The 27,274-nt window shown below is 37.6% G+C and overlaps 1 protein-coding gene across 1 annotated transcript; it reads left to right on the top strand.

The window, feature by feature from the left end:
• The first annotated feature begins 426 nt into the window (after nt 1–426).
• On the top strand, nt 427–3,502 carry LOC147609972 (polyphenol oxidase I, chloroplastic-like). Its single transcript, XM_086787180.1, has 2 exons — nt 427–1,258; nt 2,544–3,502. The coding sequence occupies exons 1-2, from the start codon at nt 504–506 to the stop codon at nt 3,394–3,396; spliced, it is 1,608 nt and encodes a 535-aa protein (XP_086643306.1). The 5' UTR covers nt 427–503; the 3' UTR covers nt 3,397–3,502.
• The last annotated feature ends 23,772 nt before the right edge of the window (nt 3,503–27,274 follow it).

The following is a 27,274-nucleotide window of genomic DNA, read 5'->3' as shown; positions in this document are numbered from 1 at the left end:
GACTGAAGCTAAGATAATAGTTGTTGGAAGCCTTGACGATTATAAGATGAACTAGGAGATGATAAGATGGAAGACATTTTAGCCCATCATCAAGGCTTTAAAGCGAAAGCTTTGGGGAAAAGCCTTCATATATGCCTTGTTGAAGGATTCAAATGATATTACTAAATCAGAGGGAGCGACTATTTCAAGGAAATGTCAACGCCATGGTGCATGACTATTTACTTAATACGAGAATGATACACGTGGAGCGTTCTTTCCAATCGTGGAGTGTTGAGAAACTAGACGTGCCCTCGGGGTGCTCAAAACCAGCTGTGGTGGTGGACGGAAGCAGATCCAACGAACAGGATCTGGCTTCTTTGTTAAGCTGTCTCTCGGGCGGCTAATTACTGCAATATATTAAAGCTCGCTGCGTAGTGTCTACTCTAGGTCTCGTTAATCCTTTAAAATTGCCATATACGCAGTGTATATAAGTCTCCCGTTCTAACGAATCAATCACCGCATCCATGGATCACCTAATCCACCTTCTTCTCGTAGCCATCTGTTGTATTTCTTTCCTCTTTGAGCTCCCTCGCCTCAGCCATGCAGCTCCCATTAAACCTCCCAATTTGAACAAGTGTTCGCCCGCATTGGCTAGCTCCGTCGTCGGCCCCCCTCTGAACATCACCTACAACTGTTGCTTGCCTTTGCCTAAAAAGGAAGCTGTGAGATTCTCCTTCAAAAATTACAAGCGCATCAAGAGAGTGAGGAGGCCGGCACATCTTGCCGATGATGAGTACATCAAGAAGTATAACAAAGCTTACGAGCTCATGAGGGCGTTGCCGGCTGATGATCCTAGAAGCTTTTCTCAGCAGGCAGATGTACACTGTGCGTTTTGCAATGGCGCTTACAAGCAGACAGGGGCCAATGTGACCCTTCAAATACACTTCTCTTGGCTCTTCCTACCTTGGCACCGCTGGTACCTCTACTTCCATGAGCGCATCCTGGCTAGCCTCATCGGTGACCCTGACTTTGCTTTACTGTTCTGGAACTGGGATAACCAAGTAGATGGTAACACTATTCCTGCTTTCTTTATCCAAAACAACACTGCAGTCTATGACGCTAAACGCAATCAAAATCACCTGCCCCCTTACATTATCCGACTTAATGTGCTCTCCAACGCTACCAACACAACAGACGTCATCAACGATAACCTTAATCACATGTATCAGCAACTGGTTACCGCATCCACAGCTGAGCTTTTCATGGGAGGCGCTTATAGGTAACTAGAATAACTCACTCACTGCTCACTTATACTGGCATGCATTTGATCTCTCTCTCTCTCTATACACACACACACACACACACAAACACCTCCCCTTCCTTTCTCTCTCCACATAACTTTAAATGGCTTCATGTATATTTCATAGTATACATATATTGCTCATAAGCAAACATTACACCACCACACACATCTCCACTCCCTCCCATCCCTTGCATCAATATCCCATATACCCCCCCCCCCCCCCCCCCCCCCCCTCCCCCCCACAATTTCACTCGCCCCCTCTCTATGGACACCTCTTTCTTTCGCTCACACAAACAATACCAAAACAGTACACATGCACATATACAAAACTCACTGACTTCTCATCAATTTTTAGTAGCTTTTATCAATCATATATTTCAAAATTATACGTACTTTCTCATTCCTGTTTAAATATGTTGTTTAGTGCTCTATTTTTTAATGGACATGACGTTCTATAAAGAGATTATTTTTACATAGTGATCCATAGGGCTAATATATGAAATTAAAATGGGCTTTTACTGTGGAACAAACAAACCAAAGAGAGAGTCCTGGCCACCAATTACTTAGGATTGCCCCATGTTGTCCAGGGTAGTTGGTAAATAGTTTGAATGTAAAGGTATCACTAAATAAATGCATTGCACTCTAAAAAAGAATTAATTAGGGCTACCGAATATTGGAAATTTTCTTTCATCACTGTTTGATCTTTCTAGGTAAGGTTGTGGTAATTTGGCATTGTTAAATTGGTGCAAGTGTTGTAGAAATTTGGTAACAATGCTGGGGCTTGGGAAAACATAGGTTTCACTTAAGAGCTCAGAGTGGATTAAACTTACCAATAAACCTAATTAACGTTATGGTTTTACCAGTGAAGAAATTTCGTGTATGGTTCAAGCGCGCGATGCTTATTTTGTTACTCATTTGAGTATTATACATGCCTGAAATCTTTTAGGCTTGAAAACCTTGGTTTGTTTTTGTGTTTTCTTCAAAAGACGTTTTCTTTGCTATGCTGATCACAGTACATAAACCCTATCTGTGCATGGGCGCCTCCGCTAGTACTGATAATTAAGCACAGAGCTAGAACAACATTAATACAGGAAAGGTATCTAGATTACGTTCAAGAAAGGTGATTAAACTGTAATGTACTGTGAACTTGGATTAGGTCGATATATTACAAGGCTTCATCGGTACCAAACGCGCGTGATTTTGAGCTCTTAATTTAGGTTTAGTTGAAGTGGGCTTACTGATGTGTGTGTGGCTATGGCAGGGTGGGAACCGACGTGACAAACTCAACGGTGATATCAGCGCCGTTGGGAGGGAGCTTGGAGAATGGGGCGCACAATGCTATTCATTTTGGGACGGGGGATCCAACACAGCCACTACTGCAGGACATGGGGGTGTTCAGCACGGCCGCTCGGGACCCTATCTTCTATTCTCACCACAGCAACGTAGACAGGCTATGGGAGGTTTGGAGACACTCTCTCCCGGGCGGCCCTCGCGAAGACCACACAGACCCCGACTTCCTCAACGCGGAGTTTGTCTTCTACGACGAGAACGCCAACCTCGTCAAGGTTAAAGCCAGAGATGCCCTAAGCTCCAAAAAGCTGGGCATCAAATACACCAAAGTTGAAGCTGATAAGCTATGGATTGATTACTCGCCGAATAGTACCACCTCCGCCACCACCGCCAACTTCTCATCGTCAGAGATTCAGACAATCGGCCCCGCCTCTGATCAGTCTACGAGCATCAAGCTAGGGAAGAGGTTCAGTGCATGGGTTTCACAACCTAAACAGAAGACTGATAAGGTAGAAGTGCTGATAATACAAGGCTTGGAAGTGGAGAGAGAGTTCTTTATACAGCTCTTGGTGTTTGTGAACCTTCCCGACGCCAACGAGCACACCAAGACCAACAGTGCCGAGTTCGTGGGCACGTTCAACATCATCCCCACGGCTAGCAAATCGAAGCGCTTGATCACCAACCTCAAGTTCGAGATCGGAGACAACATCAAGCGAATCGGCCTTCAAGACCAAAAGCAAGTGGTCATCACCATTGTAGTCAAGTCCTACAAACACCACCATGCTCATGTGAAGATTAAAGGAATGAAGATCAAATATGAGTAGCCCAACCAAGAGATATTGAACTTAGGACATTATCTTGTATTTGTTCAATATCGTGGCGTCAATAGGATGAGTTGTACAATAAATTAATAAATTGTGGCTTGAATAAGATGAGTTTTTTCACTAAAGCTTTGCATGATTGATTATCACAATATAATGAACATTTTGTGAGAAGCCATGGTCATGAATTAATTGCTTTCATCAAATAGTTTCCTTTTACTCCCATGGAGTTAATTAAGAAATATGCATGGTAGCACATGCAATAATCTAGATAAGGGGTTTTGCTTTCTTGTAGAGTTATGGATAATATACATCTTGAGTCACTCTTAGGGAGTTCGTTAAGGCTTTGTTTTTCCTTGTGGAGTTATAGAAAATATATATACACAAGGGGTTTTTTTTTTGCTCATGGGGAGTTCAATAAGGGGTGTTATTTTCTTGTGAATTTACAAAAAGTATACATACAGAAGGTATTTTGAGTTACTCTTGAGGAGTTCACTAAATGATATGTAAGAATATAGTACATGCAATCAAGATAAGGGGTTTTTTTCTTGTGGAGTTACATTATATTAATTAGATCTAATTCTTGAGAGCAAAAGTGAATATGTCACTCCTACATGTAGGCAACATAATGATGCTTTTTTTATATCATTGCTATATATATATATATATATATTTATATATATATATATATATAGCATTACATTACATGACTTGACATCATTCTTGGTGTATCACTTGTGTATTTATACACAAAGTGTATATTGGCTTTGTTATTATGTTTGTGGGGTATATAAGTTGGATTGATCATCATCCCATTTACTTGATTTATACTATATAAACTTAATTAAAAGAAATTATCTTTTGAATACTTATAAGTTTTAAAGTAATGAAAAATATTCAAAAATAATGAAAAGTGGTAGTTGAGGTAGATTGACATTATGTTGATAAAGTGTGTGTGTGTCATGCACACACACCCCCCACACACACACACACCCCACACACACAACACACACACACACACCCCACACACACAACACACACAAATAAAGGTCTAATGTAAAGAAACATTTACATCCTTAAAGTATGAGGATCCAAGGTGTTTTCCTTAATTTTAAGGCATAAGTATTCAAAGAACCTCATATCCATGGATCACTATATCTCCAAGTGTATAGTCACTTCAACGTGCTCACTACAAAACCCCAAAAAATAGCATATATAAGCACGTTGTTAGCATTGTTACAAGCATTAACAAGAGTGTGCATGCACGTCTAGCTACTTCCTAGAAATGGTTTGACATCTCCTTTATATTCTACATACGTTCCACATATGTCCCAATTCGAGGTATGCTATGGATATCTACCTTAATAGTGCTTACATTGCACCCTTAATCTTATGGATGTTGACACTAGCCCCACTCTGAGGCATGCTATGAATGGCCACATTAAGATTGTGCACATCGAGGCTTGGCACCACATTCGCTTGGTGGTTGTCTTGAGGATGAGGATATTAGTCCCCATGACCTCCATGTTCCTCTTACTACCACACACTTCATTTTGTGGAAAATGTGAATGGTTGTGGCTCCCATTACCTTCAAACATAGATGAGACATCTAATCCTAGCTACATGACTTCCATTCTATGAGGCTCACAATAGACAACCTAAACCTATTACACATATCTTACACTATCAAACCCGTGCCTATCACCTAGTGATTGCCCATGGTGATCTGTATATGCCCTCAATGGTCTTTATGATAGTCAACTATGATAGTAAATTGCCTCGTGATGGATCTTAATGGAATTATTGGAGGCCAATACATTCTTCATTATTACTAACAGTAGTTATAGCTTTTTGTTCTATAAGACATAGTTCTAGAAACTAAATAAGAAACTACAACATGAAAAGGGTATAAACTTCAAATATTACAATGGTCCTACACTTATTATAGCATCGTTATAAGTATTGTAATACATGTTATAATATGCACTAACTGCAATCATCATACACATAAAAAATACGATGAATATTGTAACAAATATTAAGATGGTTGGTAAACAACTCTACATAATTGTGACAATCATAGGGATTACTATTGTGATGCTCTTTAAAGGGTAGAATGGAATAGGCTTTAGCTGTTAGCCTCGTCCAATATGCCAATGTATGGCTCTGATAAAATGTCAAAATTATGGGGAGTATTCACAACGGAAGCAATAGTTGAGGCAAGATAGAGCAACATATATGAGAGAGAGCAAGAACACAAGATGTATAGAAAGCTTCTATATTACCTTCTATTTTAGCCACTCCAAAGTTGGCTTAACCGTCACCTTCAAGTATTATATTACTTGAGTTGTGTTGTGTTACAAAATGAAGCCTCCTGCCCTTTATATAGAGTTCACCAAGGGCTAGGGTTGGGCCAACCCTAAATCCCTTTTCCACCCACATGCCCACTTTATTTGGGGTGTGTTCACACCTACATGACCTCTTTCTCTTACCCTTTACCACTTGTATATCATATATTTCAACAATATTTGACCAGTCGCTTTTGTAGTTTATCTTGAATTGTCAAGATCTTTGTACCACTTGAGAAGAGATTTAACGAACTCATATGCTTAAAATCCATTAGCTCGACTCTCCACAAATTAACAACAAAATCATAGCATAAATAAATAATTCACAAAATAGCATAAACCGTGAAAGCTTGAAAATAGAGATGTCACTGTCAACAGAAGGTTGGGTTCAATCTCCCTTGAGTGAGTGTGGCCCATCGTACCGCTTACCCATATTTAAATATATTGATGCGTTCTATTTAAAACAAGCCTTACTCCAAAAATAAAGCCTAATAACTTTTTGAGTCTTTGAGCGTGCAAGCTCCTTCCAAAAATATAGTAAGCCTAATAATAGAGTCTTGGTCCTACCAAAAGCATAAAAATACTATGTGGATATACAAAGGTTTAAGGCTAAATCCTAATATAGATGCCAAATATGAAAACCTAAGACTTGATCACGTGTCTTCCAAGATAGCTCATTGTGGTCCAATGCATGTTCCACCCATGAGACTGACTCATAGTCCGTCACTCAATCATCAACTACACTAAATAATATTAGTCGTGCACATAGCTAATTAAACATATTAATCTTGACTATATCATACTAGTGCACATAGCTGATTAAACACATTAACCTTGAAAAATGATATAAATAAAAGGCACACCCCATACACAAATACTGACCTGATCTACATACGTTCACATATGCAATTAAAATAATGGCATCACCCACATTCCTATGTGAAAGCAATGACCGCATGGGTATCCCCTCTTGACCATAGAGTTCATGACTAACATTCTCTCTTACTCGGCCTTAACTGCGTGTATGGTATGAGTGGATGAGATTCTGGTAAGAATGGAAAATCCTTTCTGGTATCCATTTAGCATCTTCAATAGGATGGTTCTTGAAGGTCAAAAGTTACTTGACATAAGAGTTGGTAGTGCATGTAGTGGTGGCCTCATGGTCAATAATAGACTCAGGTTCTAGACATTCTTCTTTATCTACTAATTCAGGAGGTTCTTTTAGCATAGGATGAGAAGGTAGAGGTCCCCTAAATAGTCTCAAAAGACTAACATGGAAAAAATTATGCATATGCCAATTAGAAGGTTGCTCCAGTTTATAGGCATTGTCATTAATCTTTGCAATGATCTTGAAAGGTCCATAAAATCTAGAAGCTAAGTTAACTATAGGGTTGGTCTCTATAGGCTTGAGTCTTCTTTTCTCAATGCAAAGAAGTACATAGTCACCTTCGTTGAAGGTGACATGCTTACGTTTATGATTCTCATATTCATGTACTTTTCTTGAGCTTTTTGAATGTTCGCTTTCACTAAACTGTGAATTTGTTCAAAGTCTCTAACAAATGAGTCTGCAACCTCTATAGAATGTGAAAGATGAGTTGTAGGAGTTGGCAAATTCTTTCCATAGACTATCTCAAAAGGTGCTTTCTTGGTAGCAATGTGAGGACAATTGTTATATGCAAATTGCAAAATGTGTAAATACTTGTCCCACTGCTTAGGTTGAGATGAAAGGTAGGATCTAAGCAAATCAAGAATGGTGCTATTTGTAACTTTAGTTTGACCATTTGACTCAGGATGGAAAATAGTAGAAAAATCAAGTTTTGTACCAAGATTATCAAACAATGTAGTCCAAAAATCACTACAGAACTTTCTATCTCTATCAGAGACAATAATCTTAGGTAAGCCATGATGCACAAACAATTGTTTAATGAACATATGTGCAACTTGATAAGTAGTTAATGTCTTTTTGCAAGGAATGAAATAAGCTTGTTTGCTAAATCTATCAACAATAGTCCAAATCATGTCATTCTTGCTAGTAGTCAAAGGAAAACCAAAAATGAAATCCATGCTTATTTGTTCCCAAGGTTCATTTTACAAATGGGTAAAGTCATAAGAAATCCAATTTTCTTTCCTTTATGCTTTTTATCTTTTGACATATAACACATTCAGAAACAAACTTTGCAATGTCATGACGTATGTTAGGCCAAAAGGAATCTCTAGCAACAATTTGAAAAGTAGAAGAGACACCTCTATGTCCAACATAGAGGTTGATGAGATTCTTCAATTGGATGACTTGCCTAAATGGTCAAGTGATGCACAATTTCTTTTGAAAGAACAGAAATCCATCATCATATGAGTAATCTAAATGTAGCAACCAATCATTATCCTTTATTTTGTTATATGCATTAGAAAAATCATAATAATTTTCATAGGTTCCTTTCATGTTATTAAATGAAATACCCTCAATAACAAATATGTTATTAATGATAGGTCTCCTACTCAAAGCATCAGCAATAACATTTTTGCATCCAGGAGTGTATTGAATACCTGGCTGAAAACTTTGAATAAAACATACCCACTTAAAATGTCGACTATCCGAAATCAAAGGTTGTGAAAGTAAGTGTTTGATGCTTTGTTGATCTTTTAATAATAAATTCTGAACCCATGAGATAATGCTTCTAAATTTTTAACACATGCATGACAGTAATCAGTTCTTTATCATAAGTGCTATAATTCATCTTAGACGGTTCCAATTTTCTACTTTCAGAAGCAATAGGATGATTTTCTTGCATATGTATAGCACCAAATCCATATCCACTAGCATCAGTGAGACTACTACAAAGAATTGTCTAAGAAAATCAAGTAGTGTCAATATAGGTGCATGTGTAAGTTTAGCACCAAATCCATATCCACTAGCATCAGTGAGACTACTATAAAGAATGGTCTAAGAAAATCAAGTAGTGTCAATGCAGGTGCATGTGTAAGTGTGTACTTAAGAGCATTAAAAGATTTCTCATGCATGTCAGTCTAGTGAAAAACCTTAGCCTTTTTCAAGAGTTCAGTCAAGTAATGGGCTTTGTAAGCAAAGTTTTTCACAAATCTTCTATAATATGAACATAATCCAAGAAAAGATCTTAATTCATAAATGTCCTTTGGTCTTGGCCTTGGTCTTGGCCAAGTTTTAATGGTCTCTATCTTCTTAGGGTCAACACAAATTCCGTCAGCAAAAAATACAATGTGCCCAAGGTATTCAATCTCTCTTTGGAAGAAATCACTCTTGTCTAGATTGGCATAGAGTTGATTCTCCTTCAAAAGGTTGAACAGTTTCTCTAAACGATGTTCGTTCTTGTCTTCACCTTTGCATATGACTAAAATCACTCTTGTCTAGATTGGCATAGAGTTGATTCTCCTTCAAAAGGTTGAACACTTTCTCTAAACGATGTTCATTCTCGTCTTCACCTTTGCATATGACTAAAATATCATCAAAGAAGAAGCCCATAAAATTTTGATGCTTCAGGAATATATGGTTCATCATCATACGACTAAATGTAACTGGAGCATTAGTAAGTCCAAATGGCATTACTGAAAACTCATAATGACCCGTTTGCATGCAAAATGTAGTCTTGTAAGCATCCTCTTTGTGCATTCTAACTTGATGATAACCTGATTTAAGGTCAATCTTGGAAAATATCGTAGCTCCTTTCAACTTGTCTAAGAGATCATTTACACGGGGGTATAGGATACCTATTCTTGACAATATTATTCAAAGCTCAGTATAGGATACATATTCTTGAAAGTATTCTTATTCAAATCTCAGTAGTCTATACACATGGAAAACATTCATTCTTCTTTTTGACAAGGAGAACGAGTGCTCTATATGGTGAACTACTAGGTCTCATAAGTTTTCTATCAAGTAAGTCCTCTATTTGATTTCGGATCTTTTTTGGCTCTAAAACGTTTACCCTATAAGGAGCTCTACACGGGGGAATGCTATCAGGAATAATGTCTATCCTATGGTCTTTTGGTCTTGAATTAGGTAAACCTGGTGGTAGCTCATTCATGAAACAATTTGAAAATTGTGAAATGAATTGTAAAATTGTGAAATGAATTGTTTGTGCGATGAGTCTTTAGGAGTTGGTGTAGAAGTAGTAAGCTCATTAACCAAGACTAAATAACTCTTCTCCTTTTTCCTCATGGCTGTCTTATAGCCTAGGTGTGGCTAAGGAGTGCACATTGACTAGATTCCATTAATCCTTTAAGACAAACACACTCGCCATTGAAATCAAATGATAAATCGTGAGAGTTGTAATCATCAGAGTTGTAATCAATGCATGGGTTGTGCTCATGTCTCCATGGCATACCAAGGATAACATCATATGAATGAAAAGGCACAACGAGAAATGTGTGGCATTGCTCGTAAGGTGCAATGGATAATAAAACATCTTTCACTTCTTCCCGAGTGCAATGGTATTTAGTTTCTTGAAATGTAGTTTTAATCTTGTACTACTTAGAAGGAACAACATCTAATTTAAGATCACGCACAAGCTTTTCAAAAATAAAATTGTGTGTACTACCATCATCATGCAATATGTTTACTTCCTTACCCTTAATTGTACCTTTCATTTTAAGAAGCATATGAAGAGAGACATTCTTTTTTATGGGTTTAGGCATACCTAGATCATTGTATTCCTCTTTTTGTTCAAAATTACCCTCTTGCTCGAGAAAAGTCTTCATCGTCCTCATCATCTTCACCATCAATCATGTTGACTGGAGCGGTGGATTGCTTTTTTTTCTCTGGGAAATTGATTGCAATAAGTCCTTCTTGTCCGCAATTGTAGCATCTCGTGATTTTAGGTACAGAAACTTACTTTGGCTTCACATCTTCACTCTTCTTATTGTTGTTACCAAATGGTTGGCAACACATTTAACTTTGTCCTTTCTTCCCCAGCAAAATAGTCATCAAGTTGACTAAGCCATGACAACACAATCTTTGGTTCCTTCTTACCATCAAAATTTTGAAAAGTGAATGCTTTTTGACTAATCTTCTTGCCTTTTCATTCTTCTTGCTCTTAAAAAGTCTCTTAGATGGTACAACAGATGTCCAGGGGTGAGGCTCAGCACTTCGGTCACGTTTCTTGCTGTTGACTATTTGTTTCAATTCCATTCTTTTAGCTTTTTCTTGGTTGAGTTGAGCTTGAATAGATTGAAGTTTCTCCATAATTGTTGGGGGTTGTGGATTTGCCATGGTGTGTGAATAAGAGGAAGAAAAAAAAACTAAAATGCACAAATTGATAATGTTTACGATAAGCAAATGGAAAATAATTACGAAAAGTAATACTTAAATTGCCTTGTTCAAAATTTAAAGTAAGTCCAAAATTTTGTGGAATTCGACGTAGAGATGAATCTATCACCAAATGGAGACGATCTGTCGAGTGATACCAAAGCTAGGACTACACCATGGTTAAAAAAATTGAACTCTAAATTTTTGTGTGGAAGCTTTGAATTTTTTGAAAAAAAATGTGGGAAAAGGCTACACGTCAAACGCCCTTCGATTTAGAGGTGATTTGACCACTTTTTCGTAAATTACGAGCTTCGAGAAGTTGTTTTTTAATCAAATTTGAAAATCCTACAGTTTTAAGATGTGATAATTTCTTGAGTGAAATGGATACAAAAAATTGTGAATATTTTTAGTTTTAAGCCGGACCAAATTCGGATGAATTTGGGCTAATTTTGAAGGGTTTTTGACTTAGAAAGACTCCACACATGAACCACAGCTTAGCTTTTAGGCTTTTTGTGGATGGAAAGAAATAAGATTTTTGTAAGCCATAGATCTTGCAGACTCACCTCCACCATTGCAAATTCAAAATCTCTGATCCTTGACGAAAGCTCGACAAAAGTATGGAAGTGTGGAGTACTTTCTGAGCAAGAGGCCGAGTGGAATGCATCTAATGGAGCAGATCTTCAATCCAGAGCAGTTTGCAAATTTCCAGAGTTTTAGAGCAATCGGTCAGCTTGCTTTTTCATTTTTTGCTTTGGGATTACTTTGAAGTTTGATTAATACCTCTTAATAGTGATTAACAAAAAGCATATAAGTGTTAGCTCAAAAACTCGAGGGGTTCACCTAAAAATTTGTAAGCATAGCATGTGAGTTCAAATGAAGGGATTTTTTAATTCAAAATTTTAAGGTAAATTTACAAAGATACATTTACAAAAGGGGTTTTTTAAATCAATTTTTAAAAAAAATTGTAAGTCTATAAAAAAAGGGTCATTTTATTCATGAAAAATTTACAGGTAAGGGGTTTTTTAAATACCCCTTGAATGCACGTGATACATAGGGTTTCTTAGTAGTGCACCCCTCGAGTTCAAAAACCACTTAGTTGAAGCTTTGTTTAAGCTTTAGTTAACCCTTTTGGAGTTGATTTAAATACCCCTTGAACGCACGTCATACATAGGGTTTCTTAGTAGTGCACCCCTCGAGTTCAAAAACCACTTAGTTGAAGCTTTGTTTAAGCTTTAGTTAACCCTTTTGGAGTTGATTTTACTGCTTTAGTTGGCCTTGAAAGTGAGGTCTAGACCCTTCCATAAAAGCTCAAATTTTCTAAAATCTTTGCCCTTTAGTGTGCTTTCTTCTCTCCAACTGCAACTAAATGTCTTCAAGTATACTTAAGAGAATTCATAGTCTTCCCATGAGTGGTGTACCCAAGCTCTGATACCAGTGTCAGGATCTTTATACCACTTGATAATAGATTTAACAAACTCATACGCTTAAAATCCATTAGCTCAAAACTCTCCAAATTAACAACAAAAGCATAGCATAAACAAATAATTGACAAAATAGCATAAACCATGAAAGCTTGAAAATAGAGAAGATGTCACCGTCGACACAAGCTTGGGTTCAATCTCCCCTAGGTAATTGTGGTCCATCATACCGCTCACCCATATTTAAATATATTGATGCTTGCTATTTACAACAAGATACTCCAAAAACAAAGCCTAATAGCTTTTTGAGTCTTTGCGCCGCATGCAAGGTCCTTCCAAAAATATAGCAAGACTAATAATAAAGTCTTGGGCCGACCAAAAGCATAAAAATACTATTTGGTATGTAGAAAGGTTTAAGGCTAAAGCCTTCCAAAAATATAGATGCCAAATATGAAAACCTAAGAGGTGATCATATGTCTTCCAAGATATCTCATTGTGGTCCAATGCATGTTCCATCCGCAACTAACTCATAGTCCACCACTCAATCATCGCGCCTACACCAAATAATATTAGTCAGTGCACACAATCGATTAAACATATTAATCCTGACTATATCGTACCAGCGCACAAATCTTATTAAACACATTAATCTTGAAAAATGATATAAATAAAAGGCACATCCCATACACAAATACTGACCCTATCCACATACATTCATATATACACAAATACTGACCCTATCCACATACATTCATATATGCAATTAAAATAATGGTATCACCCACATTCCTATGTGAAAGAAATGATCCCATGGGTGTCCCCACTTGACCATAGAGTTCATGACTAACATGATTCCTCGAGACTGCTTGGTGGAGTGGCATTTTGGCACTATCATCACTCCATGAGGAGGAGGATGTGGCAGTGGTCTTTGTTGAGCCACTTATGATGGTAGCCCAATCTTCACCTTTGCCAATGTTCTTGGAGTGTTATTTCTTTTTGGATGTGGAACATTTGGTAGGTAAGGTGTTGGACTGCTTTGGTTCTTTGGCCTTCTTGAGTTTGCCTTGCAATCGTGTGATTACATTCAATGGGATAGTGGATATCTTCCCATGGGATGGAATGCCTTAGACCATGGAGTTAGAAACTAATTACAAAGGGAAATCTTTGAAGTAATGGTCAATCCCACATCAGTAACATTGTGGTGTCAATGGTAGGCTTTTCTTCTAAGGACATTCAGCCACACTATGGGGTCCATGTGGTAAAGGAAACACTGAAGAGGTGGTCTCGCTATACTATGGGTGCACCTATGGTGTGAACAATTGGTTTAGGATCCATGTGAGGCACAGGAAAAAAAAAAAGATGATGTGCTATGGGTGCACCTATGGTGTGAACAATTGGTTTAGGATCCATGTGAGGCACAAGAAAAAAAAAGATGATGTGGTATGGGTGCATCAGCGGTGTCAAAGCGCATGGGCTCCACTCGGGCTCCATGGGCTTGGAAATGGGCCAAGTTTTGATATTTCCATGAACAATGGGGTTTGCTCTGAGAGGTAATGGTTGGAATGGAAAGATGGGCACAGTAGATGGTTGTTGCAGCTCTATATGTGAGTGGGGGGTTGGGGGCAGTGACATCATTAATGCATGGTTCTCGGGAGTAGATGAGAGTAATGTTACAAATGGGCTTTGGGTTGTCTCATTAGCTCGGTGGAAAATTCTGTGGAATCACTTTCTCGCATATTATCAAGAAAGATTTCCCATTTGCAGGCTTGATCAAAGGTTAAGGGGTCCTTCACTAATAGATGATCGTGAAGCTTTGGATTGCGCAAACCCAAGAGGAAACAGTCCATTAATTGCTTGTCACTCAATCTTTCCCTTTCTTTGCAACGTAAATCGAGGTACTTAATGTGTGCAATATAGTCGTAAGGTTTCCTTTGGATTTTTTTCTAGGTGGAACAATTGGATAACGGGGCTCCATTTAGGCTCATATGGTGCAAATACAAGAGTGAAGGCCCATGTCACTGCTTTGAAAGTGCCTTTGTGTCAAGGGTATGAGGATTTGAACTATTGCACCACCTTGCCTTCAAGGCTTAGTCCAAATATATGGACCTTTTTTGCATCATCTAAATCTTCAAATTTCTGACAGATTTGGTTGAAGACCTCAAGGTGGAATACAAGGCCTCCAACACTGTGGAATTTTAGCATGAGTTTGAAGATTTCCACCCACATTGGTTGTGTATGTGATGTCCGTGGGTGTAATTGTTGTCCCACTCCCCTTCCTATAGCTTTTGCTAAGCTCAAAATGTCAATTTACCACCTCGACCCCTGATTCTACTGCTGCCTGGATGATCCCATAATTCCTCCGGGGCACACAATAGGGCTTGTGCACTAGGGTGATCATTTCCACCACCAAACACATACACTTTTGTGTGACTTCATCTAGATTTCTTGTGATTTTATATTCCTTTGCTACCTTTAGAGCCCCAAACTTCCTTATTAAGTCCCTTTTCTCTACCAAGGTATGTTTATCATGCCTTTTACGAGAAGCTCTTCAGCCACATAACTAGTTGTAAATAGGACTTCTCTACTAGATGACACTACCCGATGTCTCTCTCTCTCTCTCTCTCTCTCTCTCTCTCTCTCTCTCTCTCTCTCTCTCTCTCTCTGCTCAAAAGCTATGGAATGTGAATGTGTGTTTCTAGCATCTATGCCTCTATCTCTCACATCTCAATGGTGTACTCTAGATGCTATCTAAACACTAGTCTAGACATTATGAAGTTAACTAAGAGTATGCTTAAAGATAAAGTATAACACATTGTTTCTTTTTGGGCCAAGGTAGTTATAAATACTATAGTGCATACATTTCCTTAACAAAAGAGTTATGTTGAGATATCGCGCTCAACTAGTGCTACTACGGCAGACATTGATGACCCCGTGCTTGGGTGATAGCTTCTGCACTTTATGCCACTGGCATGGCTGGTGAGATTATGGTTGATATGCCACCAGTGGATGAGATTATGGTTGATATGCCACCAGTGGATGACAAGTGTGTGACATCCACTTTGGAGTATTAGAGTTATGGCATAGTTATAGCACCAGCACATATAACAACCAGGTTCACACTATAGACTGACCATTTTGTATGTTGTTGTATGTTGTATGTTGTTGTAATAGAGTACTTTCCCTTAATGTATGTACTCTTATCGTTTAGTTATACGGTTGTAGAGAAAAGAAAAAAATTCAGCCACCCATCTCTCTTGTGTCTTGCACTCTCTTGTGTCTTGCACTCTTGTGTGTGTGTGTGTGTGTGTGTTTGCTTGCAAGAAACTCAAGCTCTCTCTCTCTCTCCCCCACATTCTCTTTATGGTATCAGAGCTCCAGTTTTTGTGAGAGCTAAGGAGGCAAGAAAGATGCAAGAATAAGCAAGCAAGGAAGCGGTACACGGGTAAGTGTTAAAACCCTAAGATCTCTCTAGATAATTGTCATATGCATAAACATGCACAAACTGATCCACCCAACCACCCCCGAGCCCAAGGGATGCACACATGAATTACAATGAAATACCTCATACCTTAACCTTGATGTCCCATACCATAAAGAGATATGACTTCATTCCAGTAGCATATAGCTCTAGTGTGAAATGGTAGGTGAGTAGATACAATCCTTTGTAACATAAGAGAACATCCCTTGAGTGTGCCCTATGTCCCTATTATATAGGAGGGCCCTCAAGTGACTCTTGACTCTCTAATTCCCATGTGTGAGCCTTGGATGCCTGACCCTAACCTCAACCCCTAAGGTTAGCCCTAATCCATGCTCCAGTAGAGCTTGTTCCCATGCTCCCATGCTCACAAGCCTAATGTAGGTTAGCCTCCTAGTATATACACATATAATGTGCACATAACATACTTCCCCTCTCTCAAAACATTGCACTCTTGCAATGAAAAGAAGGAAATTTACGTTTTTTTAGTTCATACGCAACTGTGCCAATCCGATGTATAACTCGAAATGGACCACAATATCTAGGAGATAATTTCGAGCATTTTGAAAAAGTTTGAGATTCTTAGGAACTTTTAAATAAAACAATGCTCCTGGTTCAAAAGACCAAGGTGAGCGTCCTCTATCGGAATAAAACTGTGCCCTATCCTGAGCACTATCCTGAGCATAAAACTGTGCCCTATCCTGACCAAGGTGAGCATCCTTTATCAGCATAAAACTATGCCCTATCCTGAGCATTCCTGATAGAATCCCGAGCTTCGATCAACATTTCCTGCATATCACGCCAGAAATCCCTCGATGCATCAAGCTCAATGTCCTTAAGACCGACATTAATAGGTGCCCTAGGTTGATACCCATACATAAGCATGAACGGACTAAAACCAATAGTCGTATGTTTAGAACTGTTATAGGCAAATTTCATCATTGGAAGATACTTTTCCCAATTTGATGGTTTTCCAGAGACGTGCACAAAGCATATCCTCCACAATCTGATTCACATGCTCTGTTTGCCCATCAGATTGCGGATGATCAGAGGAACTCGTACTCAAAGTATTTTCCGTGTTGTACGCCATTTGGAATAAAGTAGGAAGACATGGCATTTTAATGGCAGGAACCAGGGATCCATCAGCAGCCCAACATACCCACATCTGCACAGGGAATTATCGGTGTCCCGAGTTACCCATATCAACATAGGGAGTCATCAACGTCTCGATGAGTCACATATGTACATCCATAAACCATTAGGTGGACTGTATAAATCACCTAAAGGATGGAACTTAGAGAAATAAATGCCAAAAAAGAAAGAATCCAAAATTTCTTAATGCGAACACAACAAAAACTCGTTGAACTCTAAAGAAAGAGATTTTAACAAGTGAAAATACCAATGAGATTACACTCATCACAAAACATGCAGACTATAGATAAAAGAAGTTTATCTAGAGAATGCCTACACTATAACTTCAAGTGAAGTCAAAAAATGAGATTATCTTTGAATGAACATGCCAAGTGATGTAAGCAAGACAATAATCCTGAGCCTAAATTATCCGATAAGATAATATCTATGAGGGATCGCTAGTGTCCCATACCACCATGATACCACCCATACATACCTTACCAATTTGGAACTCCCTAGTATGCCGTTTAGGAAATATGAATAAAATCCTACATAAAAGGAATGAGATGGCCTTATCCCAGACTTTCACATATACAAAAACCTCTCTCTATATACTTGAGACCACATCAAGGAATAACTCTTTTCGAGTACATCATTAGAAAATAATTTGAATTATTGGCGCCTTTCTAATGATAACTATCCAATAAGCACAATAAAGTTGGGGTAGAAAATTAACAATTCACCTAGATACATAAGCAACTAAGTATCTAAGTTGGAATATGTACAAGAGTACAAGGAACATACTCCAAAATTACGTGCAAAAATGAAGGCAAATGCTACCTTCAAAGCACATGATATTATCCAAAAGATCAAAAGATCCTTATAAAACCATGGATACAAGCATAGAAGCACCTTGAATCCATGGATAGAAGCATAGAAGCACCTTGAATCCATGAAAACCATAGTTGATCATAAAAATCAATGCATGTCATCTAATGGTCATTAATCATGCCAAAAGAAGCATTAAAATTGGTGGCCAACTCATCAATCCGGAGTATATGAACGTGGTGTTATTCAAAACTCCAAAGTAAGAAAATGAAACACATGTGTGTAGCACTCATTAAAAACCCCTAGACACAAGTGATCTAGGCAGAACTTGATGAGTCCATATAAAACTTGGAAACCATCCAATAAAATCCACCAAAACAACTAGATCAACTAACCCATGATAGAATTTGTCTTAGGCTTAGGAAATTAAGCATAGACCACACTTAAACATTCCACCAAACCTATCTTATGGCATTCCAAACCTATATTTTTCCAAAAAAAATTAGCAAATAAATTTGCCAAAATACCATTGATATTTTAAAAATGCCAATTTCTAGGATTTCTAAAAAATAATTTCTAGAATATTCCTAAAATTCTCCTAAGAATCCCATCGTTCATGAAATTTTCAATTCCGCCCGACAATTCTCAAATCCAATAAAAATTTATAATTTTAATGGATTTCCTAATTTTATGGGTAAAAAAAAGATTTTTAAAGGAATTTGAATGGACATGGGCACTCGAAAGGACACACCACATGCCAATCACCAACCCCACATTTTTCAGAAATTTAAAATAACCTTTGTCTAATTTTCAAGAATTTTTAAAAAAATTTAATTTACCCCAAACGCATTAGAATACGAACGGTCCAAAAATTTTGGAATCCCAATATTATTCCCAAAATACGGAAAGCCAACAATTTTGAAAAAATAAAAAGATAAAAAAATGGAATTGAAAGGTCAAAAGTTTTCGGAATCCGAAAGGTCAAAAGATCCCCGGAATTCAGAAAGTCAATAGGTTTCTTGGGAAAGCAGAAAGCCAAAAGGCTCCAAGAGAAAAAAAATCAAAAAATTTTAGGGAAGATTTTCTTTTCAAATCTCTTATTTTTTAAAACTTTTTTCCAAGCTTTTTTGAAAAGCTTTAAATAAAAAAACTCTTTTATATATATATATTTTAAGCTTTAATTAAAGATTTTTTAAGCGTTAATTAAAAAGCTTACAAAAAATATATATGGGGGGCATCTTTTCACTCGGCAGCCTACAGAGCACAGCCCTCCCCCCTCCCCCCCCCCACTGGTTAGATCTGGTGGCCTACAAGTTGTGTTGAAGTACTGCTAACAACAGGCACATAAGATATTGTTGTGTGGTTGCATACAAAAATTATTTATTTGTAGATTTCTAATTTTGTAGGAAAAATGTCTGACAAGCTCAATCATATTGTCACTAAGAAGCTGAACAAGAACAACTTCCATACCTGGAGGTTTAGAATGACCAATTTCCTGAAGGGTGAAGGATTTTGGGACTATATCGAAGGAGACAATGCGGAGTCTCCAGAGTTGTCTGAAGAGAATGCAAGTAAACTACAACTAAAACAAGAGCTTCATATTATAGAAAAGAAAAGCATGTCTATCAATGAGTATGCTTTAAAGATCAAGGGCATTGTTCAATCCCTTTGTTCTATCAATGTATCAGGTGGAAGATGATGATTTGGTGAGTATCTGTTTGAATGGGCTTGGCAAGGAGTATAAGCCATTCAAGACCTCCATTGTAGTCAAAGAGAATATTCCCAACTTTCAAGACTTGGTATCTATGTTGATTATAGCAGAAAAGTCTCTAGGTGAGGACTCTTCTTCACAAAGCAAGAACACATTAGAGGGTTGTTGCAAGATCAGGGTGTCCAGTTTTATCCAGTTTATGCTAGACTGGGACAATGCTTGGAGAGCAAATTTTTGGAGGGCAAGGTACTTAAAATGAGATCAAGCAAATAATAGAAAATACGCTTGCCCTTAAATTAACCCAATATAACTTAAATTGATATAAATTAGTCTAATTAATTAAAATTAATCAAAAATATGATGAAGTGATAAACAAATGATCTTTCCATACTTAGAGTGATCCAAATTATTTTTCCATAGATGCACCATTACAAGTACACTAATCCCTACAGGTTTCAGATAATTCACATCAAAAATGTAATTTTACTAAGTAGATTATTAATATTTGCAGGCCTTCTGATAGTCTGGAAGAATTTTGAAAAAGAGATCATTAAAAATCCAACCATTGGATTTGTAATTTTTACTAACCACCACATTCTACTAATGTCTCAGTATCTACCCACTCTTTTGATCTACAAGATTGAGGATTTTAAGTGGTAGCTATTGCGGGTACAAAAAGTGGCGTATATTATAACACTTTAAAGACCTTGAAATATTTTTAAAAAATAGACAAATATCTTAAAATTTTCTCAAAAAATCAAGTTAAGTTCCATATTATGTGAAGATCTAAGGTACAAAGTGGGAATCTCATATGAGTTTATATGTAAAAGATATTAGCATTTTATGGAATCAGTTCAAATTTGGGACAGGGTGTATACATTGACTTTGTACCTAAGAAAATAAGGACTTTTGACTATCTAATGCTTAATCAAATTATGCAACTATATTTCCAACTTTGAATATGATGTTCCAACAAAAGAACTTGAAACGAAATTCCTTCATTTACTAGGAGAGATTAGCCACTAAAGGTAAACAAATGCTTGTTTTTTTACTGTTTACAGGGTGCCTGAGTGGACAAAACTGGGCACCTTGATCTTGCAACCACCCTAGAAATTGCCTTTGACTCTAATTTAGGTGGAGGCATAGGTAGAGGTCATGGTCGAGGCCAAGGTGGTGGCTGACAAGGAAACCAAAATTTTGAACAACAACAATTCAATGATTCACAAAGCAATAGCAATCATACAAAGGTGGAAGAGGCCAGTCTAGAGGCAAGGGGAGCCAAAGAGGCTGAGGTGGTTGGCAAAGAAATCAGAGTGCAAATAGAATAGAGTTCTATTACTATGAAAAACTAAGGCACATGGTAAAGAACTACTATAAAAAGCAAAATGACATTAAAAGTGAAAAGTTACATAGCAAGGCAACTATGCATCATCTAGTAAACAGGGTGGTGATGACAAAAGTGAGCAACAATTTATGATGCAGCACATGCTCAATTCCACAACAAACAGGAGATATGTCAGGATCTCAATATATAATGTATGTGGATTTTGGTGCCTCTAACCACATGACCAATCATGGGGTGAGTAGTTTAGAGACATGCAAAAAATGAAAAAATCAGGTTATGTAGAAACGGGTGATGATACTACGCATCCCATTGCACATGTTGGTGAAGTGCCATTATCTATGCAAGATGGCAAAATGAAGTACTTGGAAAATATACTTCATGTTCCAAATAGTAAAAAGAACCTAGTTTCTATTGGACAAATGGTTATGTAGGGTCCCCAAGTGAGGTTTAATCCTCAAGGATGTTTTATGGAAGACTTCAAAAATAAGTGTCGCTTGGTTGCAAAGGGTAACAAAAATGACAGGATGTTTACTTTGGATGTGAACATGCCTGAGGTAAAGGCATCCATGTTTACGCATGGAACCGATTTCATTGCAGATATTGACATATGGCACAAGCACATTGGTCATGTGAATATACAGTTGAAATCTATGCAGGCCCAAAATATTATTGCAAGTTTGACAAAGTTTAAGGTTGATGGTATGCATAAAGTATGTAAAGCATGCCAACTTGGTAATCAGGATAAACATGCTTTCCCACATGAAAATCATGTCAATGCAAGGCCATTAGATATTATACATTCAGATGTATGGGGGCTGGCCAAGGTTGCAACAATTACAGGTTGTAGGTATTATGTTATATTCATTAATAACCACATTAGAAAAGTGTGGGTTTAGTTCATGAAGGAGAAAAGTGACGTGTTTTATCACTTTCATAGATTTAAAGACTTTGTTGAGAAGGAAAAAGGCATGCAAATACAATTCTTGAGATGAGATGGTGGGGGAGAACATTTCTCCAATGAGTTCAGCGATTTTCTAAGAAAGCATGGAATCAAGAGACAGTTTACGTGGAGGTACACTCCATAATAGAATGGTGTTACAGAAAGAAAAAATAGAATATGCCACATTATTTTTGGAAAAAAGCAATAGCAACAACTACTGTGTACATTATGAACAAGACACCCACTGTATATTCATGGTATAATGCCTGAATAGAAGCTTATAGACATAAGACTGGAAGTGTCTCACTTGAAATTATTTGGGTGTATTGCATATGTGCAAGTTCTTGATGAAGTAAGAACAAAGTTGGATCCAAAGGCAGAGAAATACATCTTTATTGGTTATATGCTGTGGTACAAAAAGATTGTAGATGTTATAGCCCTACCACTCATGAGATGCGACGAGTAAGAAGAGAGGTTTCCTTTGATGAGATGAGTAGCTAGTATGCACCAATGGCAGTGAAGCAATAGAAGATGTAGATGTAAGAAGTGCTGATGCTACACCACTTGTAGAGCAGCAACAATCACAGGTGCTTAGTGGACTTGGAGAGTCCACTAAGCACCACTTGTAGAGCAGCAACAATCACAGGTGCTTAGAGGACTTGGAGAGTCCTCTGGCCAATGTTAGTCCATGGTCATGTAGGTTGAGGACAGATGTAGGTACACATGTATCACGCAAAGGGAAGGAAAAGGTAGATCAATCTTTTGTGTCTGATCTATCAGCAAGTCACTCATATGGAGAACCAGGACTGTTTTGAGGACACCTGGCAGCAGCCAAGTGTATGCAAGTGTATGCAGGTCTACGAGGGTTGGGTACCCTATTGAGACATGTTGAGATATGATGGATATATAGCCCATCATTATTATTACATGGTGAATGTAAGATTCCTCCCCAACCTTCAAGGTATACAGGAGTAAGAATCTCCCTTTGTGATCTTATAATTATTCCCTCTCTAAATTAAAAGAAAGTTTCTGTTTAAAAAAAGGAAGACCCTTCCCTAGAATACTTCTCAAGAGTCCCACCTATTTTAAGGATTTAGAACAATGAGTTCAGAAGTGAGAATCGGTGTTTTGGATACCAAGGTTTTGGTTTTCATTCGAGTACGGCCCAAAAGAAGTTCTTTATCTCTTGGGGAGTATAAGAAGTTATCCCCCAGATATTGTGACCTTATATCTAAATTCAATGAAAGAAGGTGACTTAGCCTACAAGTTTCTTTTATCTCCTCATCTCAAAAATTCTTAATGCCTTCTATGGAAAATGTGTCAAACTCAAATCATGGAAAGACAGTAAAACTTCAGTGGCAAGTTACCGTTGGCTTCTAGGTTACGCTAGTTCCTTCCTTTATATAAGTCGTAACTTTTACTTGCCGCTCACAGTAATCTTACTCCCATCAATCTCCTTTCTTTCTTAATCTCCTTCATGGCTTGGCAACAAGAACTAGTTTTATCCATGATGATTTCTCACCTTCAAGACGCAAGAGAGTCTGTGAAGAAAGACTTTATAGAACAGTATGAGCGCTCACTTTTTCCTCACCTAGGAACTTCTGTAGCTCAGACCAAATGGCGGACCTATCAAAACATAACTAGGGTAACACCCTGGGGACAGCAGCACTTTCGTAACAATGTCCGCTTGGCCATGGTTATTGAAGCTTTGGGTTTGGGTCCCCGATACTACTGCGTCATGAGATCAAGGCATCTTGGGTTTTCTGAGCGGGTCTTCTTACTGGCGTGTTTTCTTCCTCATGAGAAGATATGCCTTTACCCCGTTTTTGGCTTGCCTCTCAGAGGTCCTTTTGTTAGATCACCTCATACCACTGAGATAGGTGCGGCAATAACCAGCAGAATCATTCCCATAGATGAGTTACCCTATACTTGTGCAGCTTGTGAGGACTGCTTTTGTGACCATATGATGGACGGGCTTATGGAAGTGTAAAGAGTTCTTCTATCTTTACTGTATAAGTTTCGAGAATGAATAAAGTTTAAATCTTGTTCTTATCTTGCTCTCTTTAAGACTTTTCTTGGTGGTTAATCTTGATTAAAATTTTTCTCTAAGTCTCATATTCGTGCATCTTGCGAAATTATCCCAGTTTGCGAGATGAGGACATCTCGCGTTTTTTAAGTGGGGTAGAATGTAAGATTCCTCTCCCAACCCCCTTTTTGATGTCTAGTATCTTCCCCTGTAATCAACCCCTCTTCAGAAATATAAAGACCTTGTTTCTAACTATTTTAGCCTAGAGAGAGAAAATTATTCTAGAGAGAGAATATTCAGATTATGAATATTTTTGGATAGAAAAATAACTCATCTTATTAAAATAAGTTCCCCTGAAACAGAAATTCAAAAAAGAATTTTCCAATGTGCAATTGGAATTAATTGGAAATAGGTATAAAGAATCTTAGTCTAAGGGTCTAGATTTTCAGAAATCTTTAGACTATGGTCCAATTAAGGTTCCTATGGGCCAATAGCATCAATACATGTGTAGGGAGGAGATAAATCCAATTTGTAAAAAAGAAGATACCCAAAAATGAGTAAATGCTCACATAAGGTGAAGAATTAAAAATGTACAAGGTTTATTAGTTAAAAAAAACTATGACACATATGTAAGGAAGGAGAGTTCTTTAAAGGAGGTGCATATTTCACATGCTTGAATGAGTTTTAAACTCATAAAAATTGAGATATTTCATCTCTCCTCTCTCCTCATTCAAGTCTAGTTCCAAAAAGTTAGCTTAACTAACCTAAAAATGGTCAAAAAGTGACCAAACTGACTTGGAAAATTCTAGAATCAATCTGTTTGGTTAGGAGCTCAAATTTTCCTATAAATAGAAGCCTCCCCTTGTTGAAAAAAATATAGTGTCTTATGCTTGTTACTCTACTCCACCTAAGCCAAAATATATAGTGTCTTATGCTTTGTTACTCTACTCCACCTAAGCCAAAATATATAGTGTCTTATGCTTTGTTACTCTACTCCACCTAAGCCAAAATATATAGTGGCTTATGCTTTGTTACTCTACCTAAGCCAAGAACTGTGAATTCTTTAATAATTCACTAGTTTTTGATACTTCTCTCTTTCTTCAATCCCCATTGGTGGCTCCATCAACATACTAAACCAATTGATTGGTTGGGGGCCTCTACCGTGAATAAAGAATCAAGCAAATTATAAGGTAAGTATATTGAATTTTGATCTTTTCTATAATTTCTCAATGATTCTCTCTTCTCAACCCCTCTCAAGCTTGAGAAGCTTTATTGGTATGGTTTTTTAAATGCTATTGAAGTTAATTGGTGAATAGTAGTGAAGAGTTACATAATTTAATAAATGCTATTGAAGTTAATTTCCATTTATGTTTAAATTCTAATGGTTTTTATGTAATTTCTCTCTTACTTAAGAAATGGTCATACTCATGACCCATTCTCAATCCAAATGAAGCTTTTCATAAAGCTTTTCCTTAATCCAAGATTAAGCTATGCTTGAGGCCAAATTAATGGCTTTTTTCTATGCTTTTAGTTTATGCACATTGATGATTCAATCCATTATGGATTGATGATCCAATTAGAGACCATTCTAATTATTTTCTTAATGATCCAATTAGAGACCATTATGGATTGATGATCCAATTAGAGACCATTCTAATTATTTCGTTAATAATGAGCCTTATCCCTTAGAAAAAAATTGAGATTTATCAGTCATAGTAGCGGAACTATGGCAAAATTTTTAGAAATTACGCATAAAATAATTTCATTCAAAGCTTAAAAAGAGGACTTCCTACCATATTCTAGGAACTATCATCCTAGATTAATTAAAAGAATTTTATTATGTATGGAGATGTGGATGTGGAGGTGGATGGATGCATGTAGATGTAGATGTATAGATGTAGATGTGAATGGAGATGTGGATGTAGATGTGGATGGAGATGTGGATGTATGCAAGTAGATGTAGATGTATAGATGTAGATGGGAATGGAGATATGGATGTATGCATGTAGATGTAGATGTATAGATGTAGATGTGAATGGAGATGTGGATGTATACATGTAGATGTAGATGTAGATGTATAGATGTAGATGTATAGATGTAGATGTGGATGTGGAGGTGGATGGATGCATGTAGATGTAGATGTATAGATGTAGATGGAAATGGAGATATGGATGTATGCATGTAGATATAGATGTATAGATGTAGATGTGAATGGAGATGTGGATGTATACATGTAGATGTAGATGTATAGATGTAGATGTGGATGTGGAGGTGGATGGATGCATGTAGATGTAGATGTATAGATGTAGATGAGAATGGAGATATGGATGTATGCATGAAGATGTAGATGTATAGATGTAGATGTGGATGTGGAGGTGGATGGATGCATGTAGATGTAGATGTATAGATGTAGATGTGAATGGAGATGTGGATGTATGCATGTAGATGTAGGTGTATAGATGTAGAGGTGGATGTATGCATGTAGATGTAGATGTATAGACGTGGATGTGAATGTGGAGGTGGATGTATGCATGTAGATGTAGATGTATGGAGGTGAATGTGAATGTGGATGTGGATGTATGCATAGAGATGTAGATGTATGCATGTAGATGTGAATGTACGCATATAGATGTGGATGTATGGATGTGAATATACGATATGTGATGTGAGGGAATCTGAAGTGATGAGATGGAAATGATGTGATGGGATGAGTATACATATAAATGGAATATGGAATAAGTAATGTAGATTGATGAGGGATAATGTGAAAAAATGAAAGTTAAAATAGAAATTGTATTGTAAACTGTTTGTAAATGCTGTTTGTAAATGCTGTTTGTAAATGATTGTTTTATGTCAAGAATGCTGGGGGGAGCATTTTGACCGTCTTGTGATTAAGGTCGTGATGATAAAGTTGCAACTGTTGACGGGGAGTCAATGAAGGACGTCTCGCGTAGCAAGGTCGGCCGAGGTCTTGACCAGCCTCGGTGCGATTAAAATGGTGAGCTTCCGGTACGGTGGATGAGGGGCCAAGGAAGCGGCCTATGAGTGAAGCGCTAGGTCACCTGCGAACGAAGGATCCTAGAGGGTGCTGACCATACGGTGCTTGGGCTCTGGGTCGCCTAGGATACCCACGCGTGCGTCGAGGAAGATATTGGAACAGAGTTGGAGTTGTTTTCTGAAATCGGGCATGGATCTGGTTGATTGACCTTGCTGGTCTTCAATGGATGAGTCCATGGCTCTTTATATGGATCTGTTGGTTGATCTTGCTGATCTTCAACGAGAGTCCATCTTGATAAGTGATTAAATTGTCGAGTATTATGGGCTAGGGATTAGGAAACGGCCCCTGAGTGGACAGGTCGTGAGCGTCCTAGTTGCCAATGA

The sequence above is a fragment of the Cibotium barometz genome, chromosome 50, assembly GCF_041138505.1.
Source record: "Cibotium barometz isolate CiBa-2024 chromosome 50, ASM4113850v1, whole genome shotgun sequence".
In the NCBI taxonomy this organism is placed as follows: Eukaryota; Viridiplantae; Streptophyta; class Polypodiopsida; order Cyatheales; family Cibotiaceae; genus Cibotium; species Cibotium barometz.
The sequence above is the reverse complement of the archived record's forward strand: the minus strand, read 5'-3'. Positions and strand labels throughout refer to the sequence as shown.